Source organism: Salvelinus sp. IW2-2015, linkage group LG1, assembly GCF_002910315.2.
Source record: "Salvelinus sp. IW2-2015 linkage group LG1, ASM291031v2, whole genome shotgun sequence".
Classification (NCBI taxonomy): domain Eukaryota; kingdom Metazoa; phylum Chordata; class Actinopteri; order Salmoniformes; family Salmonidae; genus Salvelinus; species Salvelinus sp. IW2-2015.
Genome location: NC_036838.1, coordinates 57,622,867 through 57,633,903, shown reverse-complemented (window position 1 = coordinate 57,633,903; position 11,037 = coordinate 57,622,867). Strand labels below are relative to the sequence as shown.

Here is an 11,037-nt window from a genome sequence, read left to right as displayed (position 1 = left end):
TAACTGCATTCCAATACAAGCCTCATTCATGTAAAATGAACATTCTAATGGTAGAATATCCATATACACTGATTGTACAAAACATTAGGAATACCTGCTCTTTCCATGACATAGATTGAAAGCTATGATCCCTTATTGATGTCACCTGTTAAATCCACTTCAATCAGTGTAGATGAAGGGGAGGAGACAGKTTAAAGAAGGATGTTTAAACCTTGAGACATGGATTGTGTATGTGTGCCATTCAGAGGGTGAATGGGYAAGACAAAAGATTTCAATGCCTTTGAATAGGGTATGGTAGTAGGCGCCAGGCGCACTGGTTTGAGTGTGTCAAGAACTGTAACGTTGCTGGGTTTTTCATGCTCAACAGTTTCCAATGTGTTTCAAGAATGGTCCACCACCCAAAGGACATCCAGCCAACTGTGGGAAGCATTGGAGTCAACATAGGCCGGCATCCCTGTGAAACGCTTTCAATATCTTGTCCATGGCTAGATGAATTGAGACTGTTGTACACTTAATGTATCTAATGGCTAGGGGTCCTATTACACTGAATACAAAACTCTTAATAAACATATTAAACCCATTTCAAATGTTTTATGTATGAAAGTCTGCGACTGAAACAGATGACTTACTTACTTAGACCTTTTCATTCTGGGCGGGACAAGAGACTGCAACAATCTTCTGCCATTTGAGTCTGTCTTGTGCCCTGTCCCATGAGAGACCCAGATATGATTTAGTTATTATTTGTAATAATGACAGACAGCTCAAAATCAAATCAACTAGGCTGAACTCAGGAGGGATGCCTGTACTTTCCATTACAGTGATGATGAGGCTATCAACTAACATAGCGTAGCATGAGTATTCCCCCTCATTTGACGCTGCTGTCTGCACAGCGGCAGTTATCGYTCTGATTAGCTCTATCGAGGGGAGGGGGTGTAATAGCTCAGCTTTATGATTTCATAATGATAAATAATAACACTGGTTAATGGGGTGATGATTGTCTAGTTGAGACCCTTAACGTCAACTTGAAGTAGTTATTTCTTGCACGAAGAAGCTGATGAACTAAGCACTGCCTTATTCAACTGTCATATATCCACAGCTGGCAATTTAACAATTCATGCAAGTGATGGAACAATGCTTGAAAGTGTTGATTGTTTGAAATATCTGGATTCGAGGCTAGATTCGGGAATTATCTTTTGGAAAGAATAGAAGTTTGGGTTTACTATACAGATCTAAGAAAGAATAGAAGTTTGGGTTTACTATACAGATCTAAGAAAGAATAGAAGTTTGGGTTTACTATACAGATCTAAGAATTGTTTTACTGTATGCATTAGAAAGACTTTAGTAACCCGACGTCTGCTTCCTATCCTAAACTGTGATGACATCATCTATCAAAACACAAACRAGACCTTACTTTGCCAATTAGATGTAATTCATAACCATCTTTGCAGATTCATGCCGTTATAAGACATCATTGCACAATGTATGAATCACTAAATGGGCAGAAGACAACTGCATTGGCACCGATTTATTTTTAAATGTATCAACTTACATTTCCCAGTATTTATTAAGGAACACCATGCTTTATAAGACTCACTACTTCTTTCSACAAGAGCAGCAATTCAAAATTACAAGGGAACATCACGAGGGTTGAAGTACGATCTTTCAGACACAAAAGGCCCAACTGACTGTGAATTTAAGAAATACATTTTTCAAATGTTAAGAACAAACTGTTTGTGTTTTTAACTAATAGAAACATCGAAATGTGGAGATGTTGGGAAATATGGCTACCAGCTCGCACAGTCTCACGTCAGAATTAGACGTTTATCCATGTTTCTCAATCGTCAAATTTCAAAGTGTTTTAATATTAAGTTAAGGCATTAACTCCAAATTATTAAGATTAGGCATTAACGCTCACTGTTGCCCCTAGTGGCCAGATTCCACGTCATCTCCCGACATCCTCAGATGTGGATAGATGTCAAATACTGACTGGCCTGGCTAAATATGTATGTATATATGTATTATAAGTACTTAGATTAATTAGTTGTATTAGTAGTGTTAGCGGTAGTTTTTATTAGTTGTAGGCCTATTAGTAGTTGTACAAAACTTTTTTATGCAGTTAATGTATGTTTTTTATTATTATTACAATTATTGAATTATTAGATAGTAGTTGCCTTGTTATTATCATTACTATGTATTGTCTGTTTTGTATTTTTCATTTGGACTTGAAAAGGAGAAATAATTCAAGTGTACCATCTAGTGTTCAAACATAGTATTACAACAACATTGGTGAGGAYAGGTTGTCTAACAATAGACCCACTGATCACTCTAGCTTGTTGACCTGATGTGACCATTTGTTTTATTCAGTAACAGACATTCAGAAAGAAACATTCCAACACATACTTAATCAATATGACAGAGTTAGTTTATTTGCAGGTAGACCAAACAGCTCCAACTGGAATCATCAAGAGGAAAGAAAAGGAAATAACACCAAAATTAACATGATATTTCTCTCAAACATAGTTAGTGACACCTAACACATAGCATGTTATTGATCAGCTCTCTTAAATCAATTCAAATCAATGCAGATATACGGTGCCTCAGTTATGGGTGCGAAACACATCACACATTCTATAACAGTCTAGTCTTACAATTACAGTACCTTCGGAATGTGTTCACAAACCCTTGACTTCTTCCACATTTTGTTGTGTTACAGCCTGAATTTAAAATGGATTAAACTGAGATKGTGTCACTGAACTACACACAATACCCCATAATGTCAAAGTGTAATTTTGCTTGTGTGATTTTTTTTTTTTTTAGTAGTAAAAAGTTAAACGCTGAAATGTCTTGAGTTTATGGCAAGCCTAAAAAGGTTCAGGRGTAAAAATGTGCTTAACAAATCGCATAATAAGTTGCACGGACTCATTCCGTGTTCAATAATAGTTGTTAACATGATTTTGGAGTGACTACCCTATCTCTGTACCCCACAGATATCTGTAAAGTCTGTAAAGTCCCTCAATCGAGTAGTGAATTTCAAGCACAAAGAGAGGTTTTTCAATGCCTCACAAAGAAGGTCACCTATTGGTAGATGGGTAAAAAAAATAAAAAAGCAGACATTGAATATCCCTTTGAACATAGCGAAGTTATTAATTACACTTTGGTGGTGTATCAATACACCCAGTCACTACAAAGATACAGGTGTCCTTTCTAACTCAGTTGCCGGAGAGGAAGGAAAGTGCTCAGAGATTTCACCATGAAGCCAATGGTGACTTTGAAACAGTTAGTTTAATGGCTGTGATAGGAAAAAACTGAGGATAGAKCAACAAGTTACTCCATAATACTAACCTAAATGACAGAATGAAAAGAAGGAAACCTGTACAGAATAAAAATATTCAAAAATATTTCTGTTTGCAACAAGGCACTTAAGTAATACTGCAAAACATTTGGCAAAGAAATTAACTTTTTGTCCTGAAAACAAAGCATTACGTTTGGGGTAAATCCAACACAACACATAGCGGAGTACCACGCTTMATATTTTCTGGCTGCATCATGTTATGGGTATGCTTGTCATCAGCAAGGGAAATTTKGGGGATAAAAAGAAACAGAAAACAGCTATAATCACAGGCCAAATCCTTTTCAACAGACACTGGGAGACAAATTCACCTTTCAGCAGGACAATAACATAAAACACAAGGCCAAATCTACACTASAGTTGCTTACCAATACCACATTGAATGTTCCTGAGTGGCCTAGTTACAGTTTTGACTTGAACCTGCTTGAAAATCTATGGCAAGACTTGGAAATGGCTGTCTAGCAATGATAAACAATCAACTTGACAGAGCTTGAATATTTTTTTWWATAATAAAATGAACAAATACTATCAAATCCAGGTGTCCAAACTCTGAGAGACTTACCCAGAAAAAAACTCACAGCTGTAATCGCCACCAAAGGTGCTTCTGTAAAKTATTGACTCAGGGGTGTGAATACTTGTGTAAAAGAGATATTTCTGTATTTAATTTTCAATACATTTAAAAAATATATTTTCACTTTGTCATTATGGGGTATTGTGTGTACATGGGTGAAATTTAAAAAAAATATTTAATCCATTTTGAATTCAGGCTGTAACAACAAAATGTAGAATTAGTCAAGGGGTATGAATACTTTGAGGCACTGTTACTGTAGAATTAGTAGCACTGAAAATAAGAAATATATTTCTTTCTTTCTCTTCCCAAATGCTGGGCACTTTGAGAACAGAAGGCTCTGTCTATCTAGCCTCGTAATTACCAGACTGATTCTGTGGTAGCGAACCAGATCAGCCAGCTTGCGAGGTTACGGTTTATCCACTCATGGACTCTTTCCACTCCAAGTTATCATTATTCTACCTCCCTTGGATGTGAGTTCTGAGGTGTCTCTTGATCTGGCTGGACTGACTGAATCCTTTCCCACAGACAGGACAGGAGTAGGGTTTCTCCCCCGTGTGTACCCTCAGGTGGGCCTTCAGGTGGGCTGACTGGTTGAAGCGTTTACCACACACGTAGCAGCGGTAAGGTCTCTCTCCTGTGTGAATCCGCTGGTGTTCCCTGAACTTCCCTGAGTAGCTGAAGCTCTTGCCACACACACCACAGTGAAAGGGCTTTTCCTTAGTGTGAGAACGCTGGTGGACCTTGAGGTAACTGGTAGAGGTGAATGACTTCCAACAGACTGTGCACATGATTTGCCTGTGACTAGTGTCACCACTGTCTGGTACTGTGTGGGATGGCATGTGTGCCTCCAGTTGGGAWAGCTCACAGAACACGGCTCCACACTGAGTACATGAGTGTGTCTGTGTATCCTCCTCTGGTCTCCTTTCTAGATCTCTCAGAACAATAGGAACACTTTCCGTGTTCTCAGTGTTCTGACTTTGTGTTCTAGAAGAGTCTGGACTTACTTCAGAGACGGGCTGAGACTGAGGGGAGTCACTGGTTGGTTCTGATAGTGATACTCCATAGCCATSAGGTTCTGTTTTGATCTGTCCAGTTGTGTTGGTCAGTAGAGACTCCCTCACACTGTTCTCCACAGTTTTGGTTCTGGAGAGATGTGAAGGCTGAGGTCGGTCCTTATAATTTTTCACACAGGGAGGAGTAAATATGGAGTCTTCTTTGGTATCAGACTCCGGTACTTGATGCTGCTCTTCCTCTTGACTGGTCCCGAGTTCACCCTGTTCCTCTTTAATTTGTGTGGGCTCTGTGTCCAGACTGAGCCTCCACTCCTGGTCACAGTGCTGTTGTTCAGGGGGAGTTTGCGGCTCTGAGACCCAAGAGAGAATGGGCTGAGGCGCTGGGGGAAAGAAGACAAATTAAAATTGAGATCAATGAAAGTAATGACAGTTGTTGACGCTTGATTGACAAGACCACCACTGCGTTAGCTTAGTGTAGTTTGTTCTGGGAATGGCATAGGTAGCTATGTGTCTATCTCTGCCCTACAGAGTCAAATTCTGTAGAATACAATGTAACACGTTTCTAACTATGTAGATAACTCGTGCAGATGAGAAGAAAGTACAGTCGTTTAGCAAGCTTGCTACATACCCGGCGGTAGGACCGGTGTGATCAAGTGTCGTTTCAGGTATTGGTTTTCTCTCTTTGTCCGGGATATTTCTTCCTGGTACTCGGAGATCGTGTCTGCGACAACTCTTAGTATCTCCTCAGCAGCTTGCATGAGACGCTCAGTCAGATACACATTCAGATATTGGAATTTAGTCATCGTTGAACGATTTAAGCTGGCAAAAGATCTTCCCAAAAATCCACGTAGAACTTGTTGTCAAACATGAACGCTGTACTGCACGGACGTGACGTCAGCGCGCTAGGCACATGTGGGCGGGTTCATCATAGAAATGTACTGAACATAGAATGGATCTTCAATCTATATCGATTTCTAGATCTTCAAACAAACTGAAAATATTTTATGCAGCACAATACAGCACCTTAATTTTCAATGCCTTTGATATACAATAATCTAATATTAGTCTTCTATATACCGGTACATTATACAGCAGATAATAAATCAAACAGTTACTGTAAATCGAGGCATGCATTTTTATTTTATACCAGAAGTCAAGTCTTTGTACAGTATAACCTCCACATAAGTGTTAGGGTGGAAAAAAAAGGTTGTATTTATTTTTTATWATATGTGCACTTTAGTGGACAGTACGACCAGGGCGGACATATTGATTTGGAGGCCCAGGCAGAGGCCAGTCTGCAGACATTTGGATCATCTACATTTTAAAAAGACTAATAAATTCATGTAATAAAACACCTTCACAATAAATCCATTATTATTTTAGACAGGTCTTAAGAAACATGATGGTGAAGAAAATGTAGTCTATTTCAGAAGAACTGAATTGCATACTCTGAGTTGTCCTTATGTTATCAGGGGTGGGCAATTCCAGTCCTGGGGGCCTGATTGGTGTCACAGCCCCAGGTAACACACCTGACTCCAATAATYAACTAATCATGATCTTCAGTTTAGAATGCAATTTGATTAATCAGCTGTGTTTGCTAGGGATGGAGAAAAAGCCCCCAAGGACCTGATCTGGCTATGCCATATGGCTGTGGGCTACACTAGTTCATTTAGCAGACAAGATTTGCTTAGGATTCCGTGGCATTATTTTATAGTATGAAGAATACAATTGAACAAAGCTGAATAAARTAGAAAGGATATTTTCTCCAAACGATTTGAGGTGCGCACATGCATCTAATCTGTGTTGAGCAGTTAACAAAGAAACAGGTACTCCTTTTTAATACATTGTAAGGCTGCATGATGAGACTAATGATGATTAGAAAACAGTCGCTTGAAAGGCATGAGCTCTGTTTTTTGTGTGCAGGCTGTACACACCTCATCAGTCTCTCATTCACAATTTGAGAAGCACTTGATAATGCATCGAATTTCCGGTGGCATCCCCTTTGTGTGGCCAAAATGCACCCTTAAAAAATCCATTCCTTTTGCAACCCTTCTCCCTGAGTGCTGCCTGCTCCGAAGCACTTCTCAYTCACATGGCTGTCCATCACGTGATCTGGTCTTTATCACAGGCTACAAGTGAGGACAGACACAACGGCTTATCCAATTCCTCTTTTAATAGAGGCCATCACTCCACTTTCTCKTGTAATTTCATAGCCTATAGAAATGTTGCGCAACAGGAGCTGATGGGCTCTCATATTTTTGATTACATTTGCATTGATGTCAGAGTGATTAGAGGGACAATAGAGTGCTGAGTACCAGGCAGTTAGCAAATTTGGTAGACTACTAATGACCGTCAGAGTTTGAAGATGCCTAATTACTTTGACTAAACTGTCATGTGGAATTGACTTCATGACTCGTGACCGCAGGTGTGCAGTAATACGGTCACTGCAACAGCCCCAGGTGGACTCCAATCAAGTTGTAGAAACATCTGAAGCATGATCAATGAAAACAGGATGCACCTGAACTCAATTTCAAGTCTCATAGCAAAGGGTCTGAATGCTTATGTAAATAAGGTATTTCTGTTTTAATACATTTGCAAACAATTCAAACACCTGTTCTCGCTTTCTCATTATGCGGTATTGTGTGTAGATTGATATTTGTCTTTTTCTTTAATCCATTTTAGAATAAGGCTAAACCGTAACAAACTGTGGGGAAGGGGGCTGAATACTTTCCGTATGTACAGTGTGAAGTCGGAAGTTTACATGCACTTAGTTGGAGTCATTGAAACTCTTTTTTCAAACACTCCACACATTCTTGTTAACAAACTATAATTTTGGCAAGTCGGTTCGGACATCTACTTTGTGCATGACACAAGTCATTTTTCCAAAATTGTTTACAGACAGATTATTTCACTTATATCACTGTATCACAATTCCAGTGGGTCAGAAGTTTACATACACTAAGTTGACTGTGCCTTTAAACAGCTTGGAAAATTCCAGAAAATTATGTCATGGCTTTAGAAGCTTCTGATAGGCTAATTGACATATTTGAGTCAATTGGAGGTGTACCTGTGGATGTATTTCAAGGCCTACCTTCAAACTCAGTCCCTCTTGCTTGACATCATGGGAAAATCAAAGAAATCAGCCAAACCTCAAAAAAATATTGTAGACCTCCACAAGTCTGGTTCATCCTTGGGAGCAATATTCCAAAGCGCCTGAAGATACCACGTTCATCTGTACAAACAATAGTACGCAAGGTATAAACACATGGGACCACGCAGCCGTCATACCGCAGAGGAAGGAGACGCGTTCTGTCTCCTAGAGATGAACGTACTTTGGGCGAAAAGTGCAAATCAATCCCAGAACAGCAAAGGACCTTGCGAAGATTCTGGAGGAAACCGGTACAAAAGTATCTATATCCACAGTAAAACGAGTCCTATATTGATATAACCTGAAAGGCTRCTCAGCAATTTTTCTGCAGGTACCGGGTTACCTTCAGACSAGTCCCGTGAAAGTTGTGGGGGTCGTAGAGCAAAACCGAGAACAACCCCGTGTTCATGAGGGTCGCATCTTTCCATAGGGGCGTCATATTAGTGTGTAGCGGCGTTCGGACGCTACAGATGTTTTCGTGAGAAGACCGATTTTCGGGATGTCTCCTGATCTGAGAAACACTGCTGTAGSTCTGCCACCTTCCACAGGTTGTCACTAGTACCACAGCCACAAAGTCAACATTGGCTATGTCGAAAAAATGCATCTGCAGCGGAAGGGGTCGTTACCACAGCCACAAAGTCATAAGTATGGCTAAACCCAGCATAGTTCTACAATTTCTCTTCTTAAAGTTAGATTTTAAAGCTAAACCTAACTTTAACCACACTGCTAACCTTATGCCTAACCCTAACCGTAGCTAATTTTTGTTTTCATGAAAAAAAAACATATCTCTAACTTAATAAACAGAGAGATTTTGATGGGGATTATTTTCTATATTTGTTTTATGCCTCGAGCGTAGCACSGGGGGCCTCATGCGCAAAATTCGTATTATTTAAAAACAATTGCCCATCTCTCATGATGTGAGGCCTGAGGCAATTGCCTCTTCTGTCGAATGATAAGTCCACCAGTGATTAGGACTCAGTTGATAGTAAATATGTTACGTTTAATATTACAGTGAATGGGTACAGTAGGTGTAAAACATAGATGGCACATCCTTTATGAACAAGCTCTTATTAAGGTCTTACTAAATGTGGGGAAAAAAATATTACACTGCTCTGAAAACTCAAACTCCTCCTGAGATATTTACTTACTAGAAACTATTTGAATATCAAACTCACTAAAATTATAATTATACAATTACACACATGTACCTTTCTCTCTTCCATAAAAGGTACTAATTTTGATGGCAGACAGTTTGGAGAGAAAAAACAGGAAGAGAAAGTTCGGTCAAACACTCATTGAAAAGCCCAGAATGTCCTCTGAGCGGTACAACAGGACATACAACCCAGTGGCATGTATGACCTCAGAGATGCGGACAAAAAACAAATGTCCATTAGATTGGACAAAAATGAATTGCTGGGTCTCTCAGGAGGATAAAATACAGTCTGTCAAAAATTGCTAGTCTCTTTGGCCATGACAAGGAGTGAGTGTTTAGCTAACATAACAGACTGGTATACAGGTCAAATTTTAACATTCTGTCATAAAAAATAATAAATGASTGACTATAGTAAGTGCCAACCCATAACAGGGTTGATGATTTCTTAAATCAGGCATAAATCCACTTGTGACAGTGGGAATGGAAGGGAGTGGCAATTGAATGCAAGCATCACAACAACAACAAAAAGACATTGTTAAAACATTTCTAGTCTGTCTATCTATGGGTAACAGGGTTGACGTGTTAYGCTTGACACGCTCAGTTTTCCCCCACAAAATGGCAGATTTTTTTTTGTTGAAGTAGAACCAGCTCTTGTGCTTTTACTCTATGATTTGACTATTAGATGTTCAATGTTTATTTTGATAACAAATATTTAAAAAGCAATAGTTTCACCATATTAAAATGAGAGTTCAGTTCAGACGGAAATATATCACTAATTTCATGAAAARMATTATCTTCAGACATKACTTTGTCAAAGCAACAAAATAACGAGGACTTTACAATGATGGTGAAAACGTGGGGATTAAGTGGGTTAAAATCTTCCTAGTAGTGTTGACAGAGGGACATGTCAAAATGCTGAATTTAGGCACTTTCGCAAGCCTTTATATAAAAAATATGAGGTCTATATTAAAGGTCACTACATTTAATATAATAGGCTTTTAAAATTCAATATTGGAGCACAGTTTATACTTAAAATATCAAAGGGAAAAGCAACTATTTTGATTGAACAACCCAGGTGTTSGCATAGATGGAAGTCTGTTTAAGCTGTTAATGCTCTGGTTCTTCTTTCAGCAATAAATATGCTTTTTTTATTGAATTCCATTGTCCTCCAAGTGTTGCTGAATCTCCTCTCTCCTTCAGTTTGCTCCTCAATTCATGTGCCTTGGTAGGAAAGCGAGGTAGCGGCAGTGATCCCTTCCCTTTGCACTGTGTCTGCTCTCTTGCCAAATCCTTATGGAATTGCCATGTTAAGCTTGACAATGATAGCAATGGACTTGGCAAGAGCACAAACAGATTTGGGACCATAACATATCTCTCTCTCTCTCTCTTTCTCTCCCTCCCTCCCAGAGCCGGAGGGTTGATCGATGCAGAGAAAAAGGGTTAGACAGTAACAGTGTGTATGGCTGAGATATGAGGTGATGACATCAGACTAGTGTGAAGTGTGTGGGTTTCCTATCTGAGAGAGGGGGGGGGGGATACAGGGAGTGACAAGAGAGAGACAAAGGCAGAAAAATAGAACAAATAACAAAGAGAGAAATGAAGAGAGCTTAACCGCCTCTGGAGAGTTCATATCTCCTTTACCACCAGAGAACCTGGATCATGAGAGTAAATTAGTCAATGTTTTCACCTGCCACAGACAGGGTTTAACACAGAATACTGTGGCCACATAACACTTGACAGTAAAACCTAGCACTGTCTCATCTTCTACATCCAACCAGGATGGGGGTCAATTCCATTTCAATT

General features: G+C 39.3%; 1 protein-coding gene across 1 annotated transcript in view; it reads right to left on the bottom strand.

Annotated features, from left to right (window-relative positions):
- Positions 1-2,404: 2,404 nt before the first annotated feature.
- The window catches only part of LOC111979071 (zinc finger protein 135-like), a 52,194-nt gene continuing 43,561 nt past the window's right edge, over positions 2,405-11,037 (bottom strand). The window contains exons 5-7 of the mRNA XM_024147357.2: positions 8,425-8,545; positions 5,562-5,793; positions 2,405-5,313 (exon numbers count right to left, since the gene is read on the bottom strand). Of these exons, the coding sequence (XP_024003125.2) occupies positions 4,376-5,313; positions 5,562-5,793; positions 8,425-8,545 (1,291 nt within the window). The 3' untranslated portion in view covers positions 2,405-4,375. The remainder of the gene's footprint in view (positions 5,314-5,561; positions 5,794-8,424; positions 8,546-11,037) is intronic.